This window comes from Molossus molossus, unplaced genomic scaffold, assembly GCF_014108415.1.
Source record: "Molossus molossus isolate mMolMol1 unplaced genomic scaffold, mMolMol1.p scaffold_m16_p_4, whole genome shotgun sequence".
Classification (NCBI taxonomy): Eukaryota; Metazoa; Chordata; class Mammalia; order Chiroptera; family Molossidae; genus Molossus; species Molossus molossus.
In genome coordinates, this window is record NW_023425377.1 from 34,578,009 (window position 1) to 34,597,926 (window position 19,918).

Consider the following 19,918-nt stretch of genomic DNA (forward strand, 5'->3'; position numbering starts at 1 on the left):
ACACTTTTACAAACTGCAAATTATAAAACCAAAAGTTAGAATATCGGCAACTGGAGTAAAACTAGAACAGGAAGACAATCATTTCAACATAGTTGAGAATAATACTGGTAAGACATTTACTGTTCAGATGTTGTTTCAGTATAAAGCAACTCTAAGGAAATATCTTCCTTTTTTGATCCTCACCCGAAGATATTTTTTACATTAATCCTCAGATAGAGCTAGAGGGAGAGAGGGAGAGAGGGAGGGAGGGAGGAAGGGAGAGAGAGAGAGAAACATCGATTGGCTGCCACCCGCACAACCCAACAGGGCCTGGGATGAACTGCAACCAAGGTACATGCCCTTGGCCGAAATCGAACCTGGGACTCTTTGGTCCACGGACAACGCTCTTACCAATGAGCCAAACCGGCCAGGGCAGGAAATATCTTCTTTATAGTATGTCTCCAAATCATGACATTATGAAAAAGTCCTAATGCCATTTGCAGAGAATGACCAAACAAAATCAGTTTTCAGCAGTTTTTGGTTCTAAATATCCAATATTCCACTTTAAAATGAATTAGCTATTTAGTGACTATCAAGTACTTACTTAGCATTCATCAGATGTGAACACAGATTCAACCCCAAAATAAACAGAAAGAATAAGGACATTTAGTCAGAGAAGAAAAACATCACATTCCACAGACTTTCACCGTTCTATTTTTATATTATGACTAAGAAATATGAAAACCAAAGTAACTTTCAAGAGAGCAGGCCTGAAATCAGAAAGAGGAAATTTTCTGGTAGATAGGGCTGTACCTGTCTCTGGAAAGGACAGTTTGGCAACTCAACGAGTATTTATTAACTACCTTACGTCCTCTAAAACATCTAATTAAAAAAATACATTTTTAAGATCAATGAACATAAAATATTAAGGCAAAAAGTTATGACTGATAAGCTTTTACTGTTACATGTTTGTCATATGTGGGCATTCTAAGGTAAACAGTAAACCTCCCAAAACACCTAGTTTGTTACATTTAAACAATTACAATATTTTAAATGAATCGATTTCTTATCATCAACATATGACAACTTTGCCAAAAGTAAAGCCTACTCCTTGCACAAAAAAGAATAAATGAGAAGACTGTGTTGCCTATTTCCGAGTGGCACGTGGGTTTCAGAGCTGCCCTCGCCACCACCAACATGGAGACTCTGTATCGAGTCCCATTCTTCGTGCTGGAATGCCCCAACCTGAGGCTGAAGAAGCCGCCGTGAGTGCACATGCCCTTGGACATGACGGTGTACACTCTGTTGGTGGTGTCTTACTTCCTCATCACCGGAGGAATAATTTATGATGTTATTGTTGAACCTCCAAGTGTTGGCTCTATGACTGATGAACATGGGCATCAGAGACCTGTGGCTTTCTTAGCCTACAGAGTAAATAGACAATATATTATGGAAGGACTCTCATCCAGCTTCCTGTTTACAATGGGAGGTTTAGGTTTCATAATCCTAGACCGATCCCATGCTCCAAACATTCTAAAACTCAATAGAGTTCTTCTTCTATTAATTGGATTTGTCTGTGCCCTATTGAGTTTTTTCATGGCTAGAGTATTCAAGAGAATGAAACTGCCAGGCTATCTGATGGGTTAGAAGAAATCTGTGGATACTGGATTTGTTCCTGCTAATGAAGTTTTAAAGACTATACCAAACCTCTGATATAAAATATGGAAAAGGATAAAAAGAAACCTGTAGTAGAAAACACAGGAAGCATTAAAGTTTGGACCATAATTTCAAAGGGACAAGCTCATCACAGTGTTTTTCCTGCTGACGTACACTGATGTACCAATGATGTTAAGTGGCATTTTCTTCTCAGTTTTTAATTTCTTAAAGAAAATATACTCCATTTTACACCTATAATATTGAATGAAGTAATTATTTTTTACAACCCTCAACATTTTTTGGAGATGACATTTCTGGCTTTGAGAAATTAATGCAAAATGAGGTAGCAAGATTCCATAAGCTGAGAAGTCTGGACAGCTGATCAGCTTCACCTGTGGTGCTTTGCCTTTAAACAGAATGTGTGACAATACATTATTTCAGATGTGTATCCTGTTCAGGCTGTTTCCTGAACAGTGAGGTGTATGAAAGGAGCAGAAATAAAGAATTTTTCTAATTTTTTTTTTTAAAAAAAAGGAAGACTGTGTTATAACTTTCTAAAATAATACCAACTTGTACATGTATAGCACTTCAGAATTTTATGTTCACATCAAATATGGTATTTCCCTGCTTTAAATGAGGAAGAGAAAAAGACTCTGTCAGCTGTGATCAGACATTTGAAGTACAAGATCATACAGACTAGTGGTGGGAACCACCTCTTTGGCTCTTTGCTACAGGCACAGAACAAGGAACTGAGCTGTCATACAAAGAGGGAAAAGATCTACCACAGGAGACAGGAGAGCAGCCTCAGTCCCTGCCTATCCAGATCCCTTTTCACCTTGGCTACATTTTCTGCTCTTTTGTTTCAAGGTTTTTTGATATTTATGCAAAATCACTACCCATCATCCCATCCTCATCATTTTACTTGGTCTTGTTTGAGTGGTTCTCTGTGCCATTTAAGAAGGTCAGGTGCAGGGGCAGCTATTATTGACCCCATTTTACAGCTGAGAAAGCACCGGGGAGGTTACCTGATTACACTTTAATGAGTTCTATTCTATGAAGCATTAATTTATTGTCCACCAACTATGGACTCACATGTGAAGACCACCATCTGGAGTAGCTCTGGACTAAATATCAAATACCTCAGTTCTAATCTTGATTGGGTATGACATAGTCAAGCAACTTTTCTAGTTTCAGGCTGTTCTGAAAATGGATGTTTGGGTTTCAATTCTGGTTAAGACCAAGTAAACACATTCCACCCTGTCTACACCATCGAATGCAATTAAAAACCCTGGGCAAAAAGGGCCAAATCCACAATTGTACTTAGACACTGCAACACTCCTCTTTCAGTAATGCTTAGAACAAGAAGACTATAAGAAACATAGACAGATAAATAGATACATAAAATATAAAAAATTCCATCCATCAACAGCAAAATATATATTCTTTTCAAGTGCAAACAGACATTTACAAAGGTAGCATTGAGTCATTATAAAAACAAACCTCAATAAACAATTTAAAGAACTGAAATAATAAAAAGTATGTTCTCTGACCGTACTGAATTTGAATTAAATTAGAAAATCAATGACAAAAACATACAAAAATCTCCAAATACTTGGAAATTAAATGACATACTATACTTCCAAATAACCCACAAGTCCAAGAGGGAAAACTTAAAAATAACTTAAGCAGCCCTGGCCGGTTTGGCTCACCAGTTAGAGCATCGGCCCAAGGATCAAAGAGTCATGGGTTCTATACTAATCAAGGGAATGTACCTCGGTTGCAGTTCGGTCCCTGGCCCTAGTCAGGGTCATGCAGGAGGCAACCAATGGATGTCTCTCTCTCACATCAATGTTTCTCTCTTTCTCCCTCCCTCCCTTTTACTCTATCTGAAAAATCAATGGAAAAATATCCTCAGGCGAAGATTAATATAAAAAAAAAATTTTTTGAGCAAAAGTGAAAATAAAATATATCAAAATTTAGAGGTGCAGACAAAGCATGACTTATACAGAAATCCACCCTAAATCTTTATATCTAAAAAGAGGAGAAGTCTCAAACCACCTAGTCCCCACTTTAAAAAACTAGAAAAGGAAGAACAAAATAAATCCAAGGGAAACAGAATAAAGGAAATAATAAAAGGTAGAAATCAGTGAAATTGAAAATAGAGAAAAATCAATGAAACCAAAATCCAGTTCTTACAAAAGATCAATAGAAGTGATGCTCCTGTAGCCAGACTGACAAAGAAAAAAGAGAGCAGATATAAATTACCAACATTAGAAATGAATTAGAGAATATGGCTATAGAATCTGCACAAACATTAAAAACATAATAAGAGAATGCTGCAAACAACTCTTTATACATAAAATTTGACTGAATAGATAAATGGACCACTTCTTTAAAAGGCACAAACTTCCAAAATGTATTCAAGAAGAAACAGATAACCTAAACAATCTTATACCCATTAAAGAAATAGAATTTGATGCCCTGGCCAGCTTGGCTCAATGGTTGGTTAGAGCATCAGCACATGGACCAAAAGGTCTTAGGTTCGATTCCTGGTCAAGAGCATGTACCTGGGTTGCAGGTTCAATCCCAGGCCTGGGTCTGGGTCATGCAGGAGGCAATCAATCCATGTGTCTCTCTCACATCAGTGCCCCCCCCCCCCCTTCTTCCTTCCACTCTATCTAAAACTCCAATGGAAAAATATCCTGGGGTAAGGATTAACAAACAAACAAACAAACAAACAAACAAACAAGAAACTGAATTTGTTATATAAAACCTTCCAAAAACTTTGCTGGCTGGACTAGATTAAAGATCGGCAAACTTCTGAATAGGACCAGATAGCAAATATTTCAGCCTTTGGAAGCTATTCTGTCTCTGTCACAACTACTCAACTAAAATGGAAGAACAGCCATAGATGAAGTAAACAGATGGACATTGCTGTGTTCCAATAAAACTTTTATTTACAAAAATAGGTGGCAAGCTAGCCTTTAATTTGTCTGAGCACTTTAATTTGTCAATCCTTGCACTAGATGATAACTAGTGTCACTTCCAAATTCTATACTTTACAATTCTATTATTTCCATGGTCAAAAATTCACATGGATTTTTAGTTCAAGAAAAAAATAATACAGGGACAAGTGACTCTGTTTTCACCAAGACTTGTTAGAAATGTATACCACAGTAAACAAACAAAAAAAACACAATGCTTCAGTCAAAACAATCTTGAATGAATCATTTCCTCAAAAAGATGAATCAAGACCTTAAAATATGAAATCCTCAATTTTTCCTATTAATATGCTTTAGAAATACAGTATATGATTATAAACAAAACCTAAAAACCCAAGACACATAAAACAAAGGGTCTAACTTTATTTTGAAATGTGTCGTTATGGCCATAAGAAACTGTCAAAAATGTGGGAGAAAATATAGAAGAAAATTTATATTGCCTATCATCACACCACCTAGTAACAATTACTAACATTCTGATATATTTAAAGGTTACCTTTTAATCCAGAAATACTTTTTGTACATGAAATCTTTTCAAGCCTGCCTGACATCTAAAGAGCAGAAAGTAATACCACTGACAGTCTAATAGCAATATTTTGGAAGCTAAAACCCTACCCATCTGCAGCCTGAAACTGGACAGGTTTCTATGTCTGCTCCATCATCCTGATTTCAAGAGACCACTCCACTATTGTTCCATTAGACCAGCATCATTTCATCTAATACATAAACATGAATCTTTTTGCATATAGAAGGTTAAGAACCTGTCTGTTAAACACTACAATTAGTAATGCCAGTGTAGCATATAGTAGGTACCTCAAACCTCTTATAAAGTAATACAAAATATAACTGGGTGAGATGTCTTCCTCAAAGTTAAGGTCTTGTAAACCTCTCATCCATAAGAAAATCACACATTAATTTTTGACAAATAATGTGTTCAAATGAAATAAATGCTGTCTGTAAAGAGAAGCAAGTCCTACATATGCTCAAATTTTGCATTCAATGCAACATCTATTTATATCTAAATTCTCCTAAATATGCTAAGCAACTCACAAAAAAGCTTACACTAATAATCAATAAAATCATAGACATACAAAGCTATAGAACTATGGACTAGCAATACAGGTGGGTATCTACTGCAGTAAACCCAAGGGTTCAAATAAAGGTAGAAATTATAGCACATTATATAACAGAACTCAGCCCCTGTAAGTTGCACATCACAGAACCAACTGAAACATCTATGCACTCAAGTTAACACCAGAGCGTCTAGAATGGAAGGATATGGTAAAAAGGCTTTCTTGCTCTGTTCACTTCAACCAGCTACACCAGTCACGGGTCTATTCTATTTAGTGTGAAGTATTTAATTTCAGAACAGTCAGTCATTTATAAAGTTCTACAATGGAAAATTCCACCAGCCAGTAAAGATGATGATGTAAAATCGTCTTTGCTGACTTGCAAGGATGTGCAATGATAAAAATATTAAAAGCTTAGACTTTCAGGTCAGAGAAATCTGAGTTCAAATGTCAGCTCTATATGTATGTGTATTTTAAGCAAATAACAACTCAATAAAAGTTATTATTGGAGTAAAATAGGCAATAATATATGTCTCATCACAATGACTGGCATATAATAAGCAGTATAATAGCACAAATAATCCTTATTTTTATTGTTAAAAAAAATAAAGAAGAAACAGTAAGAAAAGTACAGATAGATGTTTATGTACACAAGCACACAATAAAGTCTAGAACGCCATACACCAAAAGTAGGTGGTAGGATTACATGTGATATATAATGAACACAGAACTTTTGTAATCAGAAAAATATTCTAATTTTGAAAATAAGAAATACAGCCATAAAATAATGAAATAACAAGCTCTTCGAGGAGTCCTTCAAAGGCTGGGAAACTCTGGCTATGCTAAAGTGATTCCAGGAAGTCATTTGCAAAACTGAGAAGAGATTAGCATCTAAATTAAGTGCTTCCCTTCACTATAATATATCTTTGAAAGCAAGCATTAACTTCATCCTATTCTTCATACAGTCCATGTCAAACTATTATCCAAATCAAATAAAAAGTTTATACTTGATATACTAACATAATGAGTCCCCTCAAATACATGCCCAGTCCAATACAAAAATATCCAGTTATTGCATTCCTCTCTCAGAACTCTGCAAGCAATGCATTCATTGTTTGGGGCAAGAACAAAGATAAAATGTATCCCTAAGCAGCAGCATCCTCACCAGGTCCTAAACTACCAATTTCCTTCTGCCTAAAACTATAGTTTTAGCTATTAAAAAAAAAAAAAAAAAAAGGCTATAAAACCTTTATGTATGAATTACTGTACCATTCTGGAAATTCAATGAAGCAAGTTTATGTTTAACTCTTATCTACTCACCTTAGCTGGTTGGCTATCCAGTAGCCAGAACTAGCCAAGAGACATATAATGCAAACAAGAAACATAAACTACATAAAGAATTTAAAATTTTCCAGTAGTTACAAGTTTAAAAAACAGATACATTTAAGTACAGATATTATTTAACCCAATATATCCAAAATATTACCAATGAGATATTACTGAGATATTTTATATCCTTTCCTATGTACTCTGTCTTTGAGTTTGGTGTATAGTTTGTACTTATAGCACATCTTAATTTGGACTAGTCATATTTAAGTACTACACAGCCGCATATGGATACTAGCTACCACACTGGATGGCACAGAGCTAGAGCTACTCAAGCCCAAGGCATGTGCTTCTTACCAATTATAAGTCATAGCTCCAGTCACTCAACACATTATCATGAACTGCTGGGCATGATTGCTCAGGCCAAAACAAAGCAAAATTCATTTCAAAAATTGAGGGTGCCCTATGTTTCAGACACTGTGTTAAGTGTTCTTAGTTTTGGGTTTTCTTTGGGGAGGGGGTTGTTTATTTGGTTTTGAAGAGTCAGGAGTTGAAGACAGATGTGATAAGAAACAAATACGCTTGGTCCCAATAAGTTCTACTATTGGAAGAACAACTCAAAGCACATGCCCAAATAAGGGGAAAAAGAAACGTTATTAAGAATCAGCATATCCCTCAGCAGAATGAAAAGTGTTAAAGAATTCAGCTGTATAAATTAAAGTACAGGGCTCTTCACAAGCAAGTTTTAAACTGGCACTGAAATAACTTAAGAGAACACACAATTGGGCTCCAAAGTCAGCTACATATTTAAGAACCAAAAACTTTAACCCATTAATGTGGTAGTCTATTTTATTAACCTAATAGCTTGAACCCTAGTTATATAAATATTTTGTTTAGATGCAGAGAACATTAAGAAGGTCAAACTATTTTTATATTTAAAACACTTGCATAGAAGAGAAAAAAAAACTGGAAATGCATATCCCTAATTGTTAATAGTAATGGCGGTTCAGTAATTTAATGTACATGTATGACTTTCAATTATGAAAAAATAAAGTGGCAATAACATTTTTCAAATTCAATTACATTTCCTTTTAATTCAATCCACCTACTTTTAAACCTTTTAAGATTACGACACCCATCCAAGCTGTTTTTCTTTCTCTAGAACTCTCACGAGCAGAGTAACCTTAGGCTGATAGAGTAGGAACAAATTAAACTTAACCACAATAACCACATTTCATTTCAAGGAAATCTGAAAGTCATTTGTGGAACTATAAAGATCCACTGAATAATATGAGGTATTTCCATGTTAAGTAAATAGGGGTCAAATGCATTACTTTAAACATCAGTATCTCTTAGAGGATCCTAAAGCAAGTTAGCAATAGAGCCAAGAGTACCATCCAACTCTTCAAAACGCAATTCAAGCAGTCCATTAAGGCTGCTAGACTCCTGGTCCTTGGAGCCTTGAAAGGGGAGTTTGGCCCTCATCTGATGTTGGAATTAAATTTAAATCCACTCTGATCTAAAATATCACTTTCGTTCACTACTTATTCCAACATATTTGGGGAGTTTTTTCCTACAAATGTCACCTGTATACTAAAAGGTATAGGAACTAGAGGTAAACCACCCCATGACCTCTCCCCCATAACCTTTTAGAATATAAAGCAATAACAGCAAGAATCTTTGTTAATGTATCCTTAGCACTATGAATATCCAAAATTGTTAATTTTATGCATTCTCCACAGTCAGCATGAGTTCATTAAGCAAGCACTTACTGAGTACCTTGGCATTATACTAGACCCTGAAGAGAATATTTTAAAAATAGTTCCCATCTTTCAAACGCTTAAACCTTAGTTGGAGAAGTTACATGAAACAAGGAAATACAATTAAGCAACATGTCAAAGAAGTAAACAATTAGGTACAAAACTTCAAACAGCAAAGAAATAATGAAGAAAACGGGTTTAAAGTTGCCTTCAGCTTGCCCTGGCTAGTTTGACTCGGTGGTTACAACGTCAGCCTGTGGATGAGAGAGTCATGGGTTCGATCGTGGTCAAGGGCTCGATCCGGGGCCCTGGTTGGGGTCATGAGGGAGGCAACCAATCGATGTTTCTTTCTCACATAAAAGTTTCTTTCTCTTTCTCTCTCTCTCTCTCTCTCTCTCTCTCTCTCTCCCTCCCTCCCTCCCTCCCTCCCACTCTATCTGGAAAAAAAAAAATCAATGCGAAAATATTCTCAGGTGAGGATTTAAAAAAAAGGCCTTCAGCAAAGAAACTGGGGGCAGGGGAGGGGGCTTGAAAGGAAAACAGGTTAGGTTTAAACAGGTGGAAGGGAATTTCAAAAGTAATAAACAATGTACTACCAAAGACTTGAGCTCAGATTAGCCTAAGCAGGCAGAACACACTGAAAAATAGAGCAAGTGACTAGAGTCTGGAATAAGGCTATGGCAGTAGAGACAGAAAGGGACAAACGCAACAAACCATCAGAGCACTTTCTCCACCTTAACTGCACATTGGAATCACTTGGCAAACTTTTAAAAACACTGACACCTAGACCTCAATCCAGTGACTTTTGACTCAATTGGGGACAACCTAAACATCAGGATATTTTTTTTCAAGTTCCCCAGGGATTCTAATGTGCATCCAAAGTTAAGAACCATTGCCTTAGAGCAGCCGTTCTCAACCTGTGGGTCGCAACCCCTTTGGGGGTCAAAGGACCCTTTCATGGGGGTCACCTAAGACCATGGGAAAACATAAATTTCCAATGGTCTTGATGGTCTTAGGAACCGAGACCCCGCTCCTCTATCCATCTCCAGGCGGGTCCGCCCACATGAAGATACGCCCACACACAACATGAGGAACTGTATTAAAGAGTCGTGGCATTAGGAAGGTTGAGAACCACTGCCTTAGAGGGAAAAAAACAATGTGACTTGATAAGTAGCAACACAGGATGAGAAAGAAAGACTCAAGAAATTATGAAAAGATTTTGAGAGTATACTCTATTACTGAGAGAATTCAGGAAATGAAAAAAGTAAAAATATGTGAGCTCTTCTGGACTTGACCATACTGTCTACAAAGTTCCATGTAGTGAACCAGTTTTAATTAATCCAAATTGTCTTAATTCTACACATACCATAATTATTTGCCTAATATTTTTCAACAGAAATAATCAAAACTTAAAGTGAACCATCTTTTAAAAATCAAGGTAGAGTTCAATCTAAAGAATATAAAAGCCAAGCCAGTGTGGCTCAGTAGTTGAGCATCTACCCATACACCAAGAGGTCGCTGGTTGGATTCCCAGTCAGGGCACATGCCCAGGTTGTGGTCCCAATCCCCATTGGGGGGCATGCAGAAGGCAGCCAATCGATGTTCTCTCTCATCGATGTTTCTATCTGTCTCTCCCTCTCCCTTCCTCTCTCTCTAAAAATCAATAAAGAAAAAAAAAATTTTTTAATAAAGAACATAAATCTTCCATAAAGTCCTCTTGAGTTTCCTAGCTAGAAATAATCTCGTCCAACTTGCAATTTTAGCAATACCTAGAATACATTCCCAATAAATGCCCTGTAGAGACCCAAGTCTGTTTCAGAATGGAGGAATCAGTGCCTCATTTCTCCTTCAATTTTTTATTTATTTTTATCCTCACCCGAGTATGTGTGTGTGTGTGTGTGTGTGTGTGTGTGTGTGCATTTATCTCAGATAGAGTGGGAGGGAGAGAGGGAGGAAAAGAAACATCGAAGTGAGAGAGACACATCAATTGGTTGCCACCGGCACAAGCCCAACCAGGGCTGGGGACAAACTGCAACTGAGGTACGTGCCCTTAGCGGAAATTGAACTTGGGACTCCCCAGTCCACGGGTTGATGCACTTACCCACTATGCCTAACTGGCCAGGGCTCATTTCTCCTTTTACACAGTGCTCAGCATACTCCTTTAAGCGTGACACATACTGCATATAAACTCAGTGACAGGTAGACACTACCAGCTAAGTTCTGATTGTCACTAGAGGTTCAGTTGCTTCAGCTTCTTGCAGATCCTTTCACCCTTCTAAGCTTTCAAGTGTGCTTCATTGCTCCCTGTCCTTTATCCTTACTCCATCACTTATTGACAGGACCTAGACTGCTCACTGTTACATGAGTTGATACAAGGAAACTAAATATTTTTATCTTTAGGGGAAACATGCCCAGAGACCATCTTCTCAAACATATTTCTTAATCAAGATTTCTGTCAAAAACCCACTACAATCCTTACACTTCACCCATACATCTATTATTGTTCTAGTTTTCACTTACATAATAAAATGTTACATAAGTGTGCTGTTATGGTCTCCATGTCTTCAGTATCAATGAGTGCTGCCCACCTTTACTTACATCTATGACACAAATAGCAAGTACTATGTGTCTGATACGCTAGGGAGAAACTAGAAGGTTCCTCATGACCAGGATGACTAACCTGAAATCTGACCAACCCCAAGACTCAAGAGATATCTTGTAGGCTGGTTAGAAAGCTCTAGTACAGAAAAATGAGAACAGACTTATCACGTATTCTCCCCAACCGAAGGCTGTTTTAAAGTGGTTTACTAATCACAGCTGCACTGGACATTCTGCACCACTTCAGCAGTACGTGTGTTAACAGATAACTGATCCACATACATACCGTAGTCCTTTGTTTCCATGTATAAAATCTCCAACATTGTGAGCCAGTCATCAAATTATCTATTTTTTATATTTTCTGATTTTCAAGCTTAGATATAGATTTTTAAATGTGTCCTACATTTTCACTGTGACTTAACCACTTTTACCACTTGATTTAGCTAAGCCACTAATTTCATTTTTCTGAGGTAGACCACATATGATCAAAACATGGCAATGGCTTAAAAAATTCAATATCCTTCACTAATTTCACAATATGGTAGAAACAAGATAAACACAGGAAGGCATTCATCTTCATCCCAGAAATTCCATCATGACTCACTATTATCTGTTCACTTATATAGGCATCTAAGTAAACAAAGAAGATGTATGGCAAATGAACAAATAAGAAAGTACCAAAATCTTTTCCTGAAGAATATTAAATAGGCAAAAATCACTAGTGAGAACTAATCTGTATTGTCCCTCTTCCCTTTAAAATAATTCTATATAATTTTTATTTCATTTATTCCTTCTTTGTCATAATAAAATACTGGGTACAAGATCTAAACTACAGTAATCCTAAATTAGTATTAAAGGCCCTGGCCGGTTTGGCTCAGCGGGTAGAGCGTCGGCCTGCGGACCAGAGTGTCCCGGGTTCAGTTCCTGCTAAGGGCACATACCTCGGTTGCAGTTTGTCTCTGGCCCTGGTTGGGGTTGTGTGGGTGGCAACCAGTCGATGTGTCTCTCTCACATCGATGTTTCTCTCTCTCTCTTTCCCCCTTCTCTCCCTCCTGCTCTATCTGAAGATAAATGCAAAAATATCCTCGGATGAGGATAAAAAAAAAAAATTAGTATTAAAGAAAGAATGGGGAATTTTTTAAAAAAGGCATTTAACAATAAACAAACAAAAAAACCAACAAGTACAGTAGTTCTATGGCAAAAAAAAAAAAAAAATGTCAGGTGTCACATTCGACAGCACTGTTTTTTGTTTTGTTTTTGTCCTTTATTGAGTTGAGAAAGAGAGGGAGGGAGAGGTACAAACATTGATTAGATAGAATATCGATTGGCCACCTCCTGGATGCCCCCCGCTGGGGACTGGGCCCACAACCTGGACATGTGCCATGACGGGGAATCAAACCGGCAACCTCTTGGTGCATGGGTTGATGTTCAACCACTGAGCCACACTGGCCAGGCCACAGCACTGATTTTTTAATCCAAATGTAAAAAATTCAGAAACACTATTCAGGTTCAGTGGGCATTATTGAGCATCATCCATGTACCAAGAGGTCACCAGTTCAATTCCTGGTCAGGACACATACCTGAGATGCAAGTTTGATCCCCAGTAGGGGGTATGCAGGAAGCAGCCAATAGATGTTTCTCTCTCATCGATGTCTCTCTCTCTCCCTTTCCCTTCCTCTCTATTTAAAAATCAATGAAAACATATTTTAAAACACACACACACACTATTCAGTTGGCCTAATAAAGCTCTACTTAGCAATTACCTGCTCTTATGACACTCTATATGAATAAAAATTCATGAAAAAAATTCACCAACTTTATATTTTTTTCAGCATTCTGTTTTGCTCAAAATTAAATGGCCACCTAGATGTGAAAATAGAATTTTAGGAATAATGAAGGTCATTATCCTTAGAAGATGCATGCTGAAATACTTAGAGGTGAAGCAACACAATGTCTAAAACTCACTTTCAAAAAAGGTCAGGTGTCAAATTTCACAGCACTGGTTTTTTAATCCAAATGTCAAAAAAGGTTGTGTATATAGACACATATAAGCACATGTTTATACACAGAAATATGCACATGTTTCTAAGTGTTACTTAGTAAATATAGATCAAGGATAGATAAGTGCTTATAGTATTACTTTAATAAATTTAAATTTTAAAAAAATTATTTTGGACAGAGAGGAAGGAGAGAGAAACATCAATCTGTTTTTTCACCCATCCATGTATTGATTGGTTGATTCTTATGTGCCCTGACTGGGGTTTGAACCCACAACCTTGGTATATCAGGACAATGCTCCAACCAACTGAGCTACCAGGCCAGGGCCATATGTTTAAAATTTTTCAAAATAAAAGCTGGGGAGGAAAGGGGCCCACAGAAAGCAATTTATCATCTATTCCTTGAAAATTATGCCTCACCCAAAAGAATTAAGGAGCCAAGAACATATTGCCATTTATAGTTAAAACACCTCAGATCCAACATCTGTTATGAAAAATTCCTCTTAACTGAAATTAAAGTTCTGATACTTACATTGCCCATGTACTCCGAGAGCAGGTCCTGCAGGGCCTGGCGCACAGCATTACACTCAGCCACGATTCTCTCACGCCGGTCATCACGAGTGCAGGACGAGTCGGCCATCAGGGCAGCCCCACTAATGATGCTTTCCAAGCGCTCCTCCAGGGAAGGCCGAAAGCGCTCCTCGCTGAAGCTCAAGGGGTCCACAATGATTTGTTTCTGCAGAAGAAGCATTACTGAATGTTACTGCTAATCTCTGTTCCCGCCATTATTTGAGAAAATAAGGAAAATGCTAATTAGAAACATCAAGATTTAACACAATAATTACAATGCCTAAAAGGTATACACCTTGGCAGATGAGGGGCCATTCCACACAAATTGGCCTATGGATCACTTCTCAAAGGAACTGGAAGCAGTACTGTCCAGTTGAATGGGGTATGGATAAGGTATACCACAAATGGCAAACTAAAGTATGTGAGCATAAAAATCATTTCAAACAACTTAATCTGAACATCTGAAGGCCAGCCTATATAGTATTAGTAAGTTAAGTTACCAAATGGAATTACAGGGAAAATAAAAGTTAGCTCTCTTTTTCTTTTCTATGTGCAGGGTATAAAACTGCTACATAACGAGAACTATTTCACCACAAAAAAATTTATACCACTGACATCTGTCCTCAAAGTCTCAGAATGAAATGCATTTATAATCAATTTTGATCTATTTTCCTTACCTTACACATCTCATCAAATGTTTATGAACAATTCAAGTCTCAAATTTATCCTGTTATATCTAAATTCAAGACTTTCTTTTTTCAAATACCTCCAGGTATTCTGTAAGAGATGGTAGCAATCCATCCCAACAAAGCCACTCTGTGACATAACTGCCCCTTCACTCCCGACTCCACTTAAATCCAGTGGTGAGTGAGGTCAGGTCACAAGTAAACTGTAGGTACAAGGTCAAAGACCAACATCCACAGGACAGCAGCTATTGTCTCCCTCCAACTTCTCCACTTGATACAATTTACCCTTACACTGGTAAATGTCTGTATTTTGCATTAATGTCTGTGTATTAAAGTATTTTGTCTTTAATTTTCCTTTATGGGGACTATACTCTTATTGATTTCAACTTAAATGCCAAGGTTTTTCTTTAAAAAGCTTGCCCTTTTCCAATAAGTATCCATTTCTTCTTTCTCTTCCAAAGAACCCTGTTTCAAAATTTAACATGCAATACTTTGAGTTCATTATTAACCAACATTTTAGCTCATCATATTTTTTACCAGATTAAGTTACTACAGGATTTCTCTGGTCAAAACTGAACACACAATGCATTCTGACCAACAGGAATGAGGAATGAATGGTTCCAGAACTTAAACAGAGTCATAGAGCTACAGCCCTGCTGTGACCATTCAGTCCAATTCCCTCACCTATGAATTAAGTGGCCTCTGATATTACTCAGTTTAGGGGAAAATGTAACCCTTACTGCTTCAAAAGAGGCCAATAGTGGGGGAAAGCAATACCACCAGTAAATAATAAAATGTATCATCAGAGCTTGCTACAAAGTAATTTAATGCTTAAGGCTTCAGAGTAAAAATACAGTTCTAACACTATGTTTTTATTATGAAAAGTATTAAATCAGCCATTCATATCATCAAGGATCAAAGTAAAGTTGCTGAGACAAAAGAAAGAAAAGGTAAAGGCAAGGAAAAATGTTAAAAACAAAACGCACGGCATTGTAGTGATTCTTTACTTTAAAGCATTCCTGCCCTGGCCAGTTTGACTCAGCAGGTGGAGCATCAGCCTGCGGTCCAGAGAGACCGGGGTTCGGTTCCCACTAAGGGTGCATACCTCAGTTGCAGTTTGTCCCCAGCCCTGATTGGTTGTGCGAGTGGCAGCCACTCGATGTGTCCTTTCACGTCGATGTTTCTCTCTCTTTCTCTCTACGTCGATGTCTCTCTCTTTCTCTCTTCCTCTCTCTCCCTCCCACTCTGAACAAAAAATGGAAAAAGTCCTTGAATGAGGATAAAAAAATAAATAAAGCATTCCACTTATGAAAAGATGCTAGCCACCTAGAAAGCAATTTTCCCTTACGTTAAAAAAAATTAACCCAACAGTGATTAAAAAAAACACACACTCATACTTAAAAAAAAAAATTCTTAAACTGCTGCCACCTACTGGAAGCCAAAAGGCATTGTGGGTAAAAATTTTAAAACCACAAACCCACCGACAAAAATTAAGATTAGCCTGGATGGTGTGGCTCAGTGGAATGAGTGTCGTCCCATGGACTGAGAGGTCCCAGTTCGATTCCTGGGCAGGGCACATGCACACTTTCGGGCTTGATCCCCAATGGGAAACATGCAGGAGGCAGCTGATCGATGTTTCTCAGATTGATATTTATCTCTCTCTCTCCCTTCCTCTTTCTAAAAAAATAAATGAATAAAATATATTTTTAAAAATTAAGATTAGACACATAGGACAGTGTGTACACAGAATAATATAGGCATCATTTATAAAAGATAATTAAACAGCATTAGGCTACAAAAGTATTCTAACCTCAAATTTGCTTCCACTTGACTGTTTTTATTGTTAATCCTTACCCAAGAATATTTTTTCCATTGATTTTTTAGAGAGAGTGGAAGGGCGAAGGGGGGGAGGGGTGGAGAAGCATCCATGTGAGAGGCCTCCTGCACATGTCCTGACTGGGGCAGGGATTAAGCCTGCAACCCAGGTACGTGCCCTTGACTGGGAGGGAATTGAACCTGAAACCCTTTGGTGTGCAGGCCAATGCTCTAACGACTGAGCAACACTGGCAGGACTAAATTTTGTCTATTATTACAATATAGTCATTGAGAATAAAAGTGTACCTAGGAAGACAAGATGATGGCACTTCTGTTTTAGTCATTTATGATGTGCCTATATCTCCCACCAGAATGTGTATTTGCCTCTGTATCTCCCATAGCTTCACATCTGACAAAAGGTTAAAATCTTGGTTGAAATGACTGAATTGATATCCTCAATAAAAAATGACCTCATAGCCCTGGCCAATTTGGTTCAGCAGTCAGAGGCCCATGGGTAGCAGATTTGATTCCCAGTCAGGGTCACGTACCTGGGTTGCAGGTTTGATCCCTGCCCCCAGGGATCTTTCATACTGATGTTTCTCTCTCCTCCTCCTCTCTTTCTTCCACTCTATCTCAAAACAATGGAAAAATATCAAGTGAGCATTATCAGAAAATAAAAAGAATGACCTCACAGAAAACAGAAGATGCATAAAAGAACTCAGAAGTTTGACTCAAACTAAAAAAGAAAAGAAAAAGATAAATGCCTTCAGTCAAGTCAAGCAGACTGATGATTCATAAAATGTCTTTCAACTTAGATTGCAAGTCTAAGTAGAAATTGAGCTTTCGTTAGAAACCTTGATCACATTTCCCCAGAAATCTGTTAACTTTGAGGAGTGGTCAAAAGCCTGAAGTATCCTCCCAAGTATAACTTACATCAAAATTATTGAGTGCATATGCCAGTTCTCCTCCTCCACCACCCTGGTGCTGGGAGGCATCATCTGATGCGGTGGCCTGGGCTGCATTGGAAATGCCTGTGACTGCCTGTTGCAGCTGCTTGTATATCAGGTCTCTGTTGGCCTTATAGGCTGCAACATCGGGGTGCTGTAGGCATGCTTGGGAAGCAGTATAGAGAATTGGAACATTTTTCTGCAGGATTCCTCTGGCTGCAGCCATCTGATCACGATGGCCCACATCTTTCAGTTCCTACAAGAATAAAACAAGGAATTGGAACAGCCTTTATATATGTTCTATTCATATAAAACTGTCTATAAATACTGAAAAGTTAGAATTTCTATTAATTAGACACAATATTTTCATTAAGTCTGGCTTGAAAGTTCATCACAAATGGCTTTGTAGGTAAGAGTTCAAACTTTTCCAAACTAAATAGACCTAGATTTCTATTTCCAGCTCTTATTTTCCCAGCTATTGTGATCTTATTTTAACTCTCCATGGTCAGTTTCAACTTCTGTAAAACAGGAACAATACTAGTACCTCCCTTATAACTGTATTTAAGATTCAAAGGGATAATGCATATAAAGCACATAGTACAGCACTAAATAAAAAGCAAAACATAGACCTTACTAGCATCTTGATTACAATTATGTAAAGATATATGCACCTATTCCAACCAAAATAGAAAAATCATTCAGAGACATACTTAAAGTAAACTTTAGTATGAGGACTTTTTTTTTATTAAGTTATAAAAATTCATTACAAGAGTTTTGTGAAATTTGGGATGGGATACCACAGGTGAACATAAACTTTGCAAACCAGCCAGGTGTTCTCCCAAGTATACAACTCCTCCCCTCCTTACCCCCTCCCCAAAGATCACCTTAGGACACAGGTCATTAGGCACAAAGCTGAGGCTCGTGTGCTCCATGACTGGAAATCAAAGTTTTATTTCATTGTAATACTCTATGTACATGTGATCTTAAGTGAAACTGTCCTTTTTCAATTTCCTCTACTCCATATTATAATCCACAGTTTACAGAATTTGAAGTTCCTGGCATGGTTTCTACTACTAGCATCTAATCTAATTGGTAGACAGGATAGATATGCTAAGTGACAAATAAGTGATACAAACAATAAGCAAGATGAGAAGGGGGTACACTTATGATATCCCATTGTTACTGAAATTACTCAAAGAGGAAAAAAGAAAACTTAAGTCTTTAGTAAATATAGATCACCACCAAAGAAGAGAAATATAACTACAAGAGTTGTTCCAACTCTATTTTATATAATCATAGAATTTCAATGTTAATGTCACCAAATGAATCCTAGAGTAAAAATTTAAATGTGTTACAAATGAGTATTACATGTGTAAACATATAAGAAAAAAACTGACTTAGAAAGGTCAAAGTCAATTACTCAAAGTCTGACTCAGCTATTTAATGCTCATCTTTCTAGATGCCTTTCTAATTAAGCATTAGAGACACCAAACTGGCTTCCTTTATCTGAAATTTCATCTCACTACATATTTTAAGTTTGCATCTTTATTCAAACCATTTATAATATGACAGTTTTTTTTTCCTCCTAGAATTTTTTTCTCATTCGGAATCTGAATTTCCAAGTGATAGCTCATAGCACTCCAAATGCCCTGTAGCACAGCACTCATACATTAGGCTAAATGTTCAGAAACAGGACCCTGTGGATTTAGAGAATCAGTGACCATTTCAAGACTCCAGCTATGACAAGGGGCTGAGGCTAACCATTATGTTTAAACAGCTGGTGCACAAGTTCTGTGGAGAATTTTCTAAATGTCTTGCCCTCAACACAATCTCAAGGACTTTAAGTCTGCTAGGGAGGCATTTGGCATTAAGCACTTATATTGTCCTCTGTTTTAATAAATGTTTTGCAATTAGCTTTGGCATTCTTCCTAAGTACCTATAACCTAGATCAGTACAGCCTCTTATAAAGGTTATCAAAGACACCTGTGGTCACCTAAAGTTAATAGTGTCACAATTATCATTCAACACTTGACTTTTCTAAAGCCACTGCCTGGCCTGGTATGATAAACTTCTACAATTGATGGATGGGGGAGGCCGAAGTATGGAGGAGGTCATGATGGTGATCCAGCAGGTACATCATACCTATTTGCTGGATCACTGAAGTCAGAGTTATTAGAAGCTGAAAGTGAGACCTAAATCATCTCTGGGAACTGATTGCAACCTGTACTGCAGCCTGGTTTTCATACCACACCACCTAATTCCGAGTGTGGACTCAGTAATATGAATCAGGTACCAAGGTACCAAGAAAGGAGTGCTCTTAAATGGAGTATCATTTTACCTAATAACTTTTACTTAAATAGGTAAAGGGAATATATATGAAAGTTTTTCTGGGAAATAGCAAGGCTTAGGAGAAGCCCGGAGAGTTCAACCAAGTAAAATAAAAGTTTACCTTGAATTTGGAAAATTAAAACAAAAAAACCTTCTACCTTTCCAAAGACTACATTAGATTAAA

The 19,918-nt window shown here is 37.4% G+C and overlaps 1 protein-coding gene and 1 pseudogene across 1 annotated transcript in view; one reads left to right on the top strand and one right to left on the bottom strand.

The window, feature by feature from the left end:
• Window positions 1-19,918, bottom strand: part of CTNNA1 (catenin alpha 1) — a 199,489-nt gene that overhangs the window by 103,384 nt on the left and 76,187 nt on the right. The window contains exons 6-7 of the mRNA XM_036239742.1: window positions 17,393-17,662; window positions 13,921-14,124 (exon numbers count right to left, since the gene is read on the bottom strand). Of these exons, the coding sequence (XP_036095635.1) occupies window positions 13,921-14,124; window positions 17,393-17,662 (474 nt within the window). The remainder of the gene's footprint in view (window positions 1-13,920; window positions 14,125-17,392; window positions 17,663-19,918) is intronic.
• LOC118615163 lies at window positions 1,177-1,626 on the top strand (annotated as a pseudogene).